This window comes from Oreochromis aureus, linkage group 23, assembly GCF_013358895.1.
Source record: "Oreochromis aureus strain Israel breed Guangdong linkage group 23, ZZ_aureus, whole genome shotgun sequence".
Lineage (NCBI taxonomy): Eukaryota > Metazoa > Chordata > Actinopteri > Cichliformes > Cichlidae > Oreochromis > Oreochromis aureus.
The window spans coordinates 43,470,240-43,484,830 of record NC_052963.1 but is presented as its reverse complement, the minus strand read 5'-3'; the positions used below and the strand labels follow the sequence as shown (position 1 = coordinate 43,484,830).

At 39.9% G+C, this 14,591-nt stretch overlaps 1 protein-coding gene across 1 annotated transcript in view; it reads right to left on the bottom strand.

Moving 5' to 3' along the window:
- atf6 (activating transcription factor 6) overlaps positions 1 to 13,593 on the bottom strand; it is a 29,207-nt gene extending 15,614 nt beyond the window's left edge. The window contains exons 1-9 of the mRNA XM_031736618.2: positions 13,372 to 13,593; positions 12,155 to 12,243; positions 11,725 to 11,803; positions 11,353 to 11,450; positions 10,568 to 10,691; positions 10,064 to 10,267; positions 8,341 to 8,510; positions 388 to 573; positions 201 to 292 (exon numbers count right to left, since the gene is read on the bottom strand). Of these exons, the coding sequence (XP_031592478.1) occupies positions 201 to 292; positions 388 to 573; positions 8,341 to 8,510; positions 10,064 to 10,267; positions 10,568 to 10,691; positions 11,353 to 11,450; positions 11,725 to 11,803; positions 12,155 to 12,243; positions 13,372 to 13,471 (1,142 nt within the window). The 5' untranslated portion in view covers positions 13,472 to 13,593. The remainder of the gene's footprint in view (positions 1 to 200; positions 293 to 387; positions 574 to 8,340; positions 8,511 to 10,063; positions 10,268 to 10,567; positions 10,692 to 11,352; positions 11,451 to 11,724; positions 11,804 to 12,154; positions 12,244 to 13,371) is intronic.
- Between the last annotated feature and the right edge of the window lie 998 nt (positions 13,594 to 14,591).

The following is a 14,591-nucleotide window of genomic DNA, read 5'->3' as shown; positions in this document are numbered from 1 at the left end:
GGCGTGCTTCCCACTGTGAGTCATGGGGCTTCCCATTTCTATTCAATCAATAATCATGGCAGAAATATTCATGCAGCCTGATAATATCAGCCGTCATCAGCACTCATTTGGTTTGAATTGAATTTCAGCCATCGAACACTGTATCAAATTACTTTTTATGGCAAGTGAAAGCATTCATTTGTTCAGTGTCCCGCGCTCACCTCATTGGTCCGACATTAAGAACGAGGAACACCACGACCACCATGAGGCACACCGCTCTCCTTTTGGGTGCTGTTGCTTTCAGCACTGTATTCTGCAGAGAAAGCGAGGAAACACACTGTAGTAAAAACTACTTTCAACATTTGCAGATGCTCCTGTATCGTGAGGGAAGAGCTGGTCTTATCTCACCTCGCTCAGAATGCACTCCAGCTGTTTCTTGAGGTTGCCGTTCTCACTCTTGAGCACCTCGTTCTCAGACAACGCCACCTTCAGGCGAGCTTCCAGCGAGAGCAAATACTCTTTCTTCTTTTTCCGAGACAGGGACGCTGACTCGCGGTTTTTTATCATGCGCTGCTGTCTCTGGGACAACTTGGACTACAGTGGGAATGTGAGAAAAAACAGAAACAAGGACATCATTTATTATTGAAGTTACACCAATATTTTATCCTTCTTCCTAATCACCTGTTGGACTGCAGACCACAGGTTCTTCTGACTTGTGTGATAGTTGACTTAAAAAAAAATTATTATGAATCACATGAGAAGGTCTTTTTAGTAAAATGATCCAAAAGTGTCTTGGGAATGAGGAGAAAACTAGAAACATCTCGTGCTTCCAAAAAGTTAGGTTACAGTATGTATCCACGGCTGTCTCACCCAATATGCTTTACAGACATCATAAATACAGCATCAGAGGAGATTTACTCAATCACTACATCTCTACACAGTCACCACTGGTACAGAACTTACTTTCTGTTCCAGAGTGATCGTGCTGAATACCGCTGGCAAAACATTATTATTTCCCAGAGTAGCTGATCTTTAATCTTTTGAGTGTATTTTTTGGATAATTATGGGAAATAAGCGTGTGAACGTGTGCTTTGTGATTTCACAGTGACTTTGACCTTTGAGCGTCAAGTCCAATCAAGAACTGAGGATGGGATTAACAAAAAAGAAACAAAAAACACAAAATAAAAACAAAACAAAAATAAAAACAGATGGGACTGCCCATAAACACAATTACTCGGAGCACAGCTTCTCTGGGAAACTAAACCTCATTTTACAGTCAATGCTAAAGACGTACGTTATATTCATTTGTATTTACTGTCATTTCATTTCAAATATATGCTCCGACATCTGCTCTGTCGATTTCTTAAACCAACACCCACTCATTAACACTTGGAACACATGAGGTATATTGAAAAATACTGAGGAAGAAGAGGTGGGAGAAGGCAGAGGTTTGAATTGCAGAGGTTGGCATGAGAAAGAAGAAATCACAGGAAACGCAGAAAATAAATGGAACCAGGAAAGATAAACCCAACATAAAAGCCAGTGCCGACTATGTTATTCTCACCCGGAGACTCCCTCTGTTGCTGGTGCTCCAGTTTACTTCAGTGATAGAATAATAAACAGACACATTAAGGATGTGTTGTAAGGTTAATGACAATTCTTCAGCAAATCCTGGCATTAACATCGCTCCAAAGAGCCCTTAAGTGTATGCTTTAAGTAAAATATTTACACCAGGATCCTCGAGGGGGATAAAAGGTCACCTGCAATGCTTCTATTCTATATGTGTGTTTAGAAAAGGTGTCACTCATTGATAAATGGGTTCACATCAGGCACACATAAACACAGAAACAGTTTATATGTTAGTGGTCTAAATGTGGAAACGTAAGAACGGCCACAGCCAGCATCCATTGTTTTAACTCTCAAGGTAAACTATAAATAAATAAATACAATTCTGGCATTTTTTTTTCAGTTTAGATTTGTTTATCTGAGGCTTTTGTGTGAATCAAGACTTAAAAAATATCAACATAAACAAATTAATAAATAAATAAAGACACGCTCAAGTAGTCAGATTCTTTCCACTTGACGTCAGTAAGATGAGAACTGAAATCTAAGTCTCGCATGCTAACCCAACTAGTGCATATGTTAACATGACCTCTCTCAAATTAACAGAACCAGTGGCACAGATTATCCAAACACCTTCATTGTCCACCCACTCCCCAGCTATCTCGCCGCCCCTCTTCTCCAAACACAAACGTCCTCCTAAGCGTAAGTCTCTAAGATCCAGGGTCTAATAGCCCCACTGGTGATTAAGTTATTTGGATCCCTGTATTTGTGTTCTGTCTCCTGAGAAACTCTTCTGTCTCCCAGCCGAGCTCTGGGAGCCGTGCCACTAGCCCGAGCCTGGGAACATTGCAAGTAAGCAGTTACCAGGGAGTGAAGAGCATGGGGAACTTCATGTCGCGTCCACAATGAGGCTGGGCAGGAAGATGTGGGGCAAGGGGCAAAAAAAAAAAAGAAAAAGAAAAAAGGGCTGAGTGGCATTTCTCAAGAAGCTTGGCGGGTTGAGAGGCTAACAGTGATACTCGTTCACACTCAAACTGTTTGAATGCCAGTGGGAAATGCAAACAAGGGGAAAAAATGCCCATTAGCTGAGCACAGCTCATATAGCAACAGCTGCAGACAGCTGTTGGTTTACTGATCAGTGCTGTGTGAATGCGTCTAATTGCATGATCATCCCAACTCCTGCTCAACAGCACTTCAACAGATGAATATGGGTGAAGAGAGAAAGGCGTACAGGGGTCTGACTGCCACAATGCAAGTGAGGAACTCCTCATTCAGTTCAACAGTTCAAGGACTGTTCCAAAAGGAAGTTTGTGATTAACCATTAATCTATCCAGATGATAGTGGCTTCCTCTAACAGGTCAGGGTGTAAATGTTTCATGATTTTACTGTGAGTCATAAACCCTTATAACTGTGAAATGGTTTCCATAGGTGAAATTTCAGTCGAGCGTGACACAGACAGCCGCCGAGATCACAAGTCCCCCAACAGTTGAAAGGATGCACAAAGTACCAACAAAGAAAACCTCTTTGCTAATGCAGGAGGAAGCCGGGAGAGAGACGTGATGAGTTACAGATCTGTAGTAGCCAATGTGGTTGCAATATGTTGAGCATACAGCAAGCAGAATGATGAACCCTACTTCAGCCATGAAGTTTGCTAATAGGGTGTGAGTGGATCAGAGCAGAGTTATTATTGTTGTGTATTTTCTAATGGGATTTTTGTTTATTTCGTTTTGACTTCTTGCTATTAATTCAGTTTAGTTTCAGTTAGTTTCCAGAGTGTGTTTGGTTGTTTCAGTTGAATTTTTATTGTTTAAAAATGTTTAGTTTTAATTTAGTTAATAATTATTATTGTATGGAGGGCATGAGCCAGAGGCAAGATTTAGGAAAATTAGTACAGGCAGTAGAACTTTTGGAAATCAGTTGACTCTTAATAAACACATCAAATTTAGTTAACTATAATAACCCTGGATCAGAGTTATGGCAGTGCAAAGACAAAATTTCGGAATTATGTATAAACAGTGTGCGATTAACTGTACTGTGCTTCTGAAAAAAAAAAGATATGTTAAAAATGTGGGGGAAATCAACTATATAACAGTTACTACTATTTTTCCCCATCAGCAGTATGCAGTGTGCTTGTACAGAGGGACTACAAAAAGGGGTCTTAAGTTAAGTAATCATGTGTTATTTACTCAGCGCCTACTTTGTTCAACTGCTAATGGCAAAAAAAGGTGATTTAAGTGACTTCTGAGTATTTCAGAAACTGCTGACCTACTGGGATTTTCCCACACAACCATTTCTAGAGTTTATAGAGAGTGGTCCAAAAAAGAGAAAATATCCAGTGAGTGCCAGTTTTCTGGGTGAAATGCCCTGTTAATGCCAGAGGCCAGAGGCACACTATGGGCCTATTAGTACCAAGTGTGAATGCCAAAGCCTACCACACTATTGTTACTGAACATGTCCATTCCTTTTTTACCACAGTGTACGCGTCTTACAGTGGCTGCTTCCAACAGAATACGGTACAAAGCTCTTCAACATGACAATGAGTTCACTTTACTCAAAAAGCCTCCACAGTCACCAGATCTCAGTCTAATGGATTAAGTCTGAGACGTAATGTATTGGAACGAGATTTGCAACATCGAAGTGCAGCCAGCAAATCTGCAGCAACTGTGTGATGTTGCTGCAAAACCTCAGAGGAATAGTTCCATGCACCTTGTTGAATCCATGTCACGAAGAATTAAGGCCATTCTGAAGGAAAAAGGGTCCAAGTACTAGAAAGGTATGCCTGGAAAAAAACTGGCCAGTGAGTGGATTCAATGTTTTTAATCAAGCTCAGTCTCAGCTGTCCAGCTTTAGAAATAGTTCTGATGAAAAAAAAAAAGTTAAACATGCCTAAATATCTAAGTTAGCTGTAAGCAGGGACCACCAGGCCTTCCTGGGGTCCACGCCTGTAAATCCTTCCATCCTACTAATGGGAACCTTTGTTGAGGCCTGCAATTTCAGACGGGATTGTTTTCCCTTGCATGTATGCACGTGCACACAAACACACACTCACACACACATAAATCTAAATCCCTTGCCGTTTGGGAGCCCATTACACTACACTGACCCAATCCCTGATGGGTATTTACAGCTGTCGCACTGCACAACACCTGTCTGAAGCATGTAATCCTTTGCAGCCGTTTAACATCCAGGCTTACGCAGGCCAAAATACAGTACTGTGGAGACCAGAATCAGCGACACACACAGACTTACTGTAGATACAACATGCAGCAACACCTGGCACAAGCATGCCATCTTTAACAGGCATTTTACACATCCACAAGCCTATCAAGTCCACCACTCTGCTGCAGCCAAACCACAATGAGTGAACACAGCTGCAGTGCGCTCTCACGAAGAGTCAAGCAGCTCACATTCGCCTTGTTGTGCCACAAAAACAACCAACTTCATTGAAATTGCTATAAATATAAAAACATTCCATCCTTAACAAAAAATGTGTAAAAACTGCCCCAGTTGTCCTTTAAAAGGCCCTTCAGAGGAGCTTTTTAAATTTCCACTACCTTTTTCTCTTGGTAAATAAGGTGAACTTCAAAACTTTGGATCTCTTTGTCCTGCTAACAATTAAATGTTTACAGACCCTTTCTTTTAATCACCTATTATAAACTTTATTGACTTGGTTGGCTTTACAAATGGCTGAGAGGAGTATTTGTTTTGGCTTCTGAGGTCTGGAATTCCTCGACATTTTTCTCGATGTCTGGCACAAAAAATGCTTCTCTAGACTGAATTATGCCCGTGATAATTGGACAAGTTCCTCTACGCCCTTTTAGGGGTGGACGGCTTTTACAGCTAGAGGTCAACCATTACATTTCATTAAAAAAACAAAACAAAAAAACCAGACACTTTTCAGAATCGTTTAAAAAAAATTAACCGATTAACCAAGTTAAGATGATGTGAACTTTTTTTCATGTTCACATATATCACTGCCCCATGAGATAATAACAGCAGAAATCTGGATACATTTTCCCACTATCACCACAGAAATCACTGCACATGGTTTTAGAGACATTCCACAAATGTGACACATTGTTTTCCATAATTAACAAAGGTTCAAAATATGTCAACTTTTCATTTTTGCAACTTTACTGTTCAGCCTAACGCTAAGGAGACATGCTGTGAGTGTGGAAGTCCTGCTAACAAAACAAACAAGTCTGAAAGAGGAGACAGAGTGAGAACATGTTTCTCAACCCAATAAAGGTCAGATGAGAACAAGACATGAGTAACTGCTGTGCTGGAGACCAAAGCCCGAAACAACAGCGAACTTGCTAAAAGTCACGGCATGTCGCTAGCCTCAGGTCTTTAAAAGATCACGACAAACACTCCCACACAAAATAAGACAAGCACTTGTAAAAGTTGGTGACCCTTTATGAAGAGACCAAAAAAAATGTGCCATAAACAATAAAAAAATACTACAAGTTTACTTTATGTCTTTTAAATTGCTGGGGCATTTTCTGCAGCAGTTAATGGGGCCGCGGTCGCATGTATACGCTGTCGTAAAAATCAACCAGGGAGAAATGAATGTGTGTGGGGAAAGCACAGCATTTATGAATCGCCGCAGCTGTCCTGGCATCACCCCTGAACGCATCACACGAAAGAATACACCCTCTGCCATTAATACTGAAAGCAATGTCCTGCTATGACACTGAACGCATCGTCTGAAAGACATTACATAACATATCTATCTTTCCAGTAAAATCCCACAGGTACAAACAGAGCAGAGGCCAGTGATGATCATCTATAAACTGATTGTGGTTCCATAAAACCTTCAGTAACTCTGGCTTGATTTGATTTTCAAACTAATCTGTTCTATTGTAGCAAATTTTAAAAAAAAAAAAAAAAAACCCCACTCATCATCTATTTGCATTTTTACATGCGTGTGTCATCTCAGTGCTCTGCAGCATTCGTTCAGATTTATCTCCGATTACAAAGTGAAAATCATTCATTTTAGATCATAACGTGGTCTCAAGCCAGGGTTCTCAAAGTGTGGTCTGTGGTCACAAATGGTGGCCGTTGTTAACATTTTATTCGGCCCCTGCGCACAACAAACAAAGAATGTGATTCTCTACATTTCATACTACGTATAATAGTGCAAAATGAGACAAAAGGAACAGTTTTCTTCAGTTTTAACTTCTTAGGGGTGGCTGTGGTTTGGGAGATAGAGTAGGTGGTCTCCTAATGGGAAGGTTGGTGGTTTGTTGCCCAAGCATACTTTGGTATGATCTGCATGCCAAGAAATCCTGGGGCAAGATAATGAACCCTGAGTTGCTCCAAATGCATTCACCAGAGTGTAGGTGTATGCCATCGTTAGAGAGAAAGCACTGGTCTAGAGGCAAGGCACAGAAAAAGGTGCTTTGTGTGAATGCATGTGTGAGACATATTCTATAAAGCCCTTCGAATGCTCATGTAGAGTAGAAAAGAGCTGCATAAGAACCAGTTCATGTAACTTTCAGTTCTGCTCTAGACACCATAAGTCACCATAAGAAACAGAGTTGGTTTCAAGAAATGCCACTTCACCAGTGCTTAAAAAAAAAAGAAAACCCCCAAAAAACTACAAAACTTGCACAAAAATGACAACCACCAAGATAAACCATCCTCTGAGCAGTGACATTGCAAAGTAAGTGTTTCACATGTGGATTTCTATAGCCCTCCATCATAAACTGGCTCCCTACACTGGCACTTAGTCATCAAAACTTCGAGTGCCCCTGGTATAAAGTAAATTAACGTGCCTGGTACGCACTCTCTACGCAAAAAAAGCAGCAATTTGTGTCTTCAGTGACTGGCATGGTCCATGCAGAGTAATAACTTTTCTCTCAGTGTGAAAAATAGATTCATTATTATAAATAATAGCTATAAATGCTTTTTCATTTCCACCATTTTAACCAAAAATCAAAGTTAATGGTTTGTGAGATTAAAATAAATACAAAAAAAAAACAAGGTTAAAATGGGGGAGTTTAGGTTGGACAGGATCCAGTTCAAGCGTAAACACCAGGAGCACAGCATCACAAAGTGAGCAACTGCACGCACACTCACGATGCATAACAATGCTGCTCCATGCAAGCGCACACAGGCAAGTACTTGCATGTCGATGCACACACGCGCACACAAACACAGGTGTTGAAGGCACCATTTATTCCTGTGAATTACTTGGGCACATTGCTAGTTAGGTAGCAAATTAAAGACTACGACCATCACAGTGTTTCGTGAGCTTAAAAATCCTACCTATCCTTAAGATACTCCTCCACTGTAAGAAGATCTGTCGTTGAAATACTCATTAAAGGCCTGCATGCTTCTAAAACACATAGGGTTAAAATAAAAATGTTTTACAAGCATGTAATTTTATTTTTTTTGGTAAACTTGCTCTGAACGATAATCAGATATATTACTCCGGCGCTTTCTTTTAATTTTATATTTACTTTTAACTCCAACTCTGTACAGTTTGCAAAGCACTTTTTAACCTGTCTATGAAAAGTGGAACAAATAAGAATTATACTACTTATACTTATACCACCATATGTGCCTGCATTTAATGCACCTGATTTTAGAGTAAACACCCAACAAATCCCCACAAAAACAAGTTCAGTTAACAGTCAGCATACAAAGAAAGATGAATAATCACGACACACAAAATAAGAAAAAATCTTCTTATTTTTTTACTGTATATTTTATGGATAAGAGCTTTTAAACCAGAAGTGGTAACATCTCAGTGTTGAGTGATTATATAGAAACTCTCATACAAGAAGAACTCACATCATCCTCTGAGGATGGGGTCAAAAGTGTGCCTGAAACCACTGGTGGAGCAGCGACGGGTACAGACCAGTCCTGGCTGAGTGCTGGCATAGTGACCACACTCCCAGAGATGGCCTGTGGTGTTTGGATCTGCAGTAGCTGGCTTGGCTGAGACAGCAAAAGAGGGTGACCTGAGAGAGAGAGACACACAGGCTTTTTTCAAATTAAAGGTCTTAACCATGCTAATCATATTTTTATTGTGTGATTAACATAGACTAATGAAGATTACTTTGCTTCTTTCATCCAGCTTTCGTCTTGTACAGTGACAATACACAAGAGGAAGATGAGCCCAATGTGCCCTGTAAAAATGGTGCAGGTGGTACACTCCAGTTCCTCCAAACTCCTCCCTGCCTCTGGTGACCTACATACACCTCCTTCTCTTTAACAGGACTTTTTGGTTAAGATTACAGGTGGAGAAGATGTTTGCCATCTTGAGCCGTGGTCTTAAACTTGCACATTCCACTGTGATAGGTTTGTGATGTTTATGAGCCTAAACAGACATAAATGTGCACGTGTCCCCACACTTGAAGTACAACATAGCTCAAATGAAATAAACAAGGAAAACCTTAACATAATGCAAGACTGTCATTATAAATTAAGGCCTTGCTAATGCAGAAGCCTCCCAGAGTGGTGTGCCAGGAACCACTCGTCAAGCTGACCCAGCCACCTTCCCCTTTAATGCTAAACCTGTCAATGCTAATTGTGCAAGTGTTTGCCAGTTCTGCTAATGAATGTGTGCAGTGCCAACACCAAGTCCTGCGCCCACGTTCACCATGTGTAAGAATTCATAGGCCTAAAAAAAAAAGTCAAACATTTGCTTCAGCATGTTTGTTTGTTGGAAACTAATCAATAAACAGTTTCATTTCCTTTCTTTCTGTTTTTAAATCATCCCGTTGCTGAGGAGGTTTACTCCTCAGCTGTGAATGTTGATGAGCTCATAAAACAATACCCTTCATAGCACTGAGCATGCTTGAATAAATTTCCATCTGGGGTTTTGCATTTGAATGTCTTGGCCTTAACCATCTGCCATCTTGGCCGTTACAAGGCAGACAGCGGAGCCAAGTTCAAATTCACTTCGAGAGAGGTCAGATGCTCCACCCATTTGGGAACCAAGCAATGACATAAGTATTTACATTGGCTTAGATGCTGCTGATGTAACAAACACAGAGGGCCTGACTGGTCACCCAGAAAGGCTAAACCAGAAAGAAACAACAGCAATAATGACTCTAATGCACGAAACACATAGCAGCCCATAAACAGTCTCACTTTTTGGTTGGAAAGCAAGCTTGTTCGGCTATTTATTCAAAATAATGATTTCAAGAGAGCATATTTTTTTCAGATGTCAGGCAAATATGGACATATTTTGATTAGGATAATCTACTGTCTAATTTTATTCTTATGTTTTGATCATCAAGCAAAATAGTGAGACACAGAGCCTCACAGAGCAAAAACTGTGGTTAAAGCACCACCTACTGGCAAAGATACAAGAATGAAATGATTGCTTACGAAAGATTCAGTAGCACTGACAACATAATCCTGATATAATATCATCTCTAAATTATGAGTTACAAAGTATTATGAGTAACAAATATCAAATTGCCAGTTAATATGACTAATGCAATGGTCTGATTCAATACAGTGCAGTGAGAAACATGTCTTGACGTGTTGCAGTGTGAGCCCTGACCTGCAGGGGGTGCTGGTTTGATGTTGACTGGAGCTGGTTTTACCACAGGGAGCACAGTGGTCTGCAGGGGCTGGATGATGATTGTCTTGGCCTGCATGGGAGCTGCTGCTTGAGCCAATGGCACAGCTGTAATCAGTGGTTTGGGCTGGATGGAAACCTTTGGGCCAATCTGAATCGGCTTCTTGATTGACTGAACTGGCTTGGCTGGTGTGCATATGTCAAAGGACAGGGATGGAAGTAGTTAGACAAGGAAACGGTATTCATATAAATATCCTAAGCTCAGGAAAACAAATATGCATTTACAGTTATAAGTTATTCTTAAAGGACCCCTTTTTTTTTTCAGATCATCCCCACTCTTTTCAGACAGGACACGACATCCCAGAGTTTTGCAAACCCATATTGTGGTGCAAAAATAGCAAATCTTCCCTGTTTTAGTAATCAAATGTCTAAATATTGAGAAAAGCTGAATAGCTAGCAGACGTGTGGTGGCAGAAGCTGCCTCACCTCGTGCCACCTGATTGGTCCTCTTTGCAGCTTTTTTAGGTGGGGAAGAGATTTCAGAAAAGCCACTGGACTCTGAGCAGACTGAAAGAGGAGACGGCTGCGATTGTGGAGACAGGGCCTCATCCTGAATGAAGAAACAAATGAGATTTAGATCGTGTATCTTCGAGGACATGATCAGTGTAGTCACATCACTGTTTAAATACGTTTCACCTGTGACACTATAAATTAATTTGTGAAATCCACTTGTACTCTATGTGTGCTCAAGGCACGCCAGATAAAAACAGATAAAGTGTCCTTGTCAGTACTCAAAGACTCCAGCAGACAAATGTGTCCTTGGAGAAGTCAGGATGATTCCTTTAGCAGACAAATGCATGCAGACTGTGTTGGGGCCAGAAAAAGATGTAACCCTTGTCCTTGTTTTGACACGCTGTGAAAACATCTGCCTGCTAAATTATGCTAATATGCTTGAAGCTGTCAGCACCTTTTTTTCTGTTTTTAACGAGACGTTGGAGCACATTTCAGATGGATGGCAAATTATTAATCTGACAAGGTGTTTAAGGCTTTTGGTAATAAGTGTCTCAAGTGTGTGCATCACCATCCAAAAGGAAAGAGCAGCTGTCATTGTTTGAACACCATCTGGATGAAAATTTTTGTTGCTGCGACTGCTCAAAAGAGGGGCAAGCATGTAAATAATCACAATGTGAAACAAAGCGCAATTTGCATTGGAAATGCAATTCAAATGCAGAAAAACCAGGATGGACAAAGAGTTGAAAACTGTGTCTTACTTGCAAGGAGCACGGAGACAAAGCTTCCACTGAGGCGGGAGAGGGCACCGAGCTCAGAGTGTGGGCAGGTGACAGAGAGTCCACACTCACCTCACCATCTGGATGCACAAGGACATGGAAACATGGGCAATATGTGTGAGTCTTATTCAGCATAAGCCACTGAGTCTCTCAAGTATTGAACCATTCAATAGTTTTGTATTCTTGGACCATTAAACCTACTGCATGGTGGATGAGTTTGAAAAATAATGACTCATCAATGTTACATGCATGTAGTAAAACAGCTATATTATCCCTGAATAATATCTCTTTTAGATCTATTTATATATTCCTTATTTTGTGCTGCAGTGTGACACAACACTTGTGTTGCCGTACCTGTGGAAATGCTGCATGTATCCATTTCATTCCATGGTGGAATGTCGATGTCAAAGTCCAGATCTGGAACACCGTTGGCCTGAGAAATCAAACATATGGTTTTGAAAAAAATGGACTTCCTGAGAAAGCAGAATGGAAGCAAATGCATGTAGGAGAATCCAATAAATGAATCATTTATAGCTGATAAAATTAAACAGATTTGAATTCTGGAGCATTTATTTGAGTCTACAGTATTCGTTTTGCATGCACGATGTAGGTGGAATTTTTTATTTTTTTGGCGCATTATCTATCTTTGCATAACAAAATGTGGCGGTAGCCATCTTAGGCTCTACCCTCAGCACCACACAGTCAATTTTTTTTTTTCTGATTTGCACTGGGCAGATCTTTCACTTCCCCATGTATTTGCATATTAAGAGGATGAGTTACTCACATAGCCAGCATTATCAAGAGCCTCAAGCAGCTCATCTGCATCCCCCAGCTCATCGCCGAGTTTCTCCAGCTCATCGAACAGGCTTAAGTCTGTATGTCAATGAGAACAGAACACAGACAATTGCTTTCAGTCCATTACAAAGCCTTATCATGAGATTATTGAAGAAATGAATACAGAACAATTACAAAAAATATCTTAAAAATAGGTCTAAATGTTAATGAAAAGGTGTAAGTGCCACATTTGGCTTTTGTCTTTTTTCTTGCGGTGAACTACAAGTAAAAGAGACAAGCTGGTATGATCAAATTTACTGTATTTAGTTAGTTCTGCCATATTCAGTAAGTAGCCCATACAGGCAATGTGTACTTTGGAAATGCTATCAATACAATGCTATCAATACAGTTCATTTTGCCACAAAAACATGCATGCACAACATGCACAACACAGCATAACACAATTACAGACAAAACTACTAACACGAAAAAATGTACCCTTAAAAAAATGTATCTTTGGTTTTTTTTTGGTTTTTTTAGCATAAACTCTAACAGGCCAAACAAGTTTTTTATGGTCACACTTTAACAAATCTGTTTCACTTTCATTTTTAACATCTTATTTGTTTCTTCTATATTTTCTTCCTCGGGTTATTACACACTTCAGCATAAAACACAAGTAAGTGCAAACAGCAAGTCTATTATTAGTAACCTGATTAAAAAATAGCAGTAACAATGATAATAATAGATAACATTAAATAGATAAAATGTTAACAAGTTTTACTTTTCGAGACCTTAAAAACGATTATTAAAAAAACCAGTAAAAATTAGTAAAAAAATCGACATTTTTCGTCTTTTTGTTTTTTTAGGGGGAGTTGTGCACTTTATATATTATCAATATTTAGTATGACATATCTGTAATAATGATCAGACACTGCAGTGTGAAGTGTGCCCCGTCTCCAGTTACAGTCCTGATTATAACTCCAATTACCTGCTGTTACATCATCACAGCATCATGGCTAATGCTAAATGGCTAACTAAGACTTAGGAGTGTGACAAGCACAACACATAAACCTCCTACTTGTGTCTTTAAAACAACCGACTTATAAAAATTCCTCTTTTATTCGGTGCCTTGCTCGGTAACGTGTTGTCTCTGTTGATATCCTGGGTCAGCTACACTGCTCCTCTGTATGGGTCTTTCTAGAATGTGTGAGCTCCGCTGTTTCTTACCCCACTCTCCCCCCTGATCGATGGAGATGATGCCTGCCTCACTATCCATCACAGGGTATTGCCGATGATTTTCGAAGTCTAACGTTAAGTCGGATGACATCCTCTTTTGAATTCATTAGTATATTATCACACTGTAACAAAGCGCGATCCAGCGACCTCTCATACCACTGTTGATCAAGCGGCTGTTTAGGGATGAACTTCCCGTTTAGATACACGTCTGACTTTACCGTCAGTCTACGGGTGCCGCCGAGGGACTTACAACCCGTCGCGCAGCGAGCATGGGCCCGCAGCTGGGAATTTTATTATAATCATTTATTTTATTGCTCTCTGATTCTCAAAACAAAAAACAGTAACAGATACACAGAATAGAAGACTGAGTTATATAGCTATCTAAATGACAGTAAGCAAAATAAGCAGATCTTAAAAGAGTTACAAGTAAGACATGTATATATATAAATGCACACACACATATATAGGAAGAAAAAAAATGAACAAAAACAACAACAAAAAACAATGCGAGAGCGACAGTGACACTAAACAAAGACATTAAAAGCATTACAAATTGCAATGGTTTTAATGCTGCTGGAAAATTTGCATTGCAGCTTGTGGTTCCTAACTGCGCCACCAGGCAGCAGGATAGTACTGCAGGCTCCACGGTACGGCGTGAAACGCTTAGTGTTCAAAAGCTGACTTCTGTCGACACGCAGGAGCTGAGATCATGAGGCAGAAGTAAGTCACTTATGTTAAGTTCTAAAGCAAACTAGTAATTTTAAAGACTACACCTGCATTTCCGCAGTTTAAAAAAAAAACTGAAAAAATCCTGTAGTGGCCGAATATGGTTAAATAAAAGTAATGTTTTGGCAAGGGGTCATTTAAGAGACAAAAATATCTTGTCCATCAAACTGTATATTCAAAACGCAGTCTGCTTTGTGGTAGACTCCAGTGTATTCTTCTCAGTAATTCGTTTTAGTTTAAAGGTCTTTACTTTAAAATGACATCCACAGCCAGCTTTCTCGCTTTTTTTTTTTTTTTTTTTTTTTTTTTTTTTTTTTGACAGAGAGGCAAGGCATTGAAACCTCTTGCCTCATGCACATGATGATGTTTCACCATGAGTCATTAAGGCCACATGCACATGGTAGTCATATGAGTTGTCAGAGACACAACAAATAAGGTGAAAAGTGATATCTAATCAGACCAGATTTTCACTGATACTTCCCATA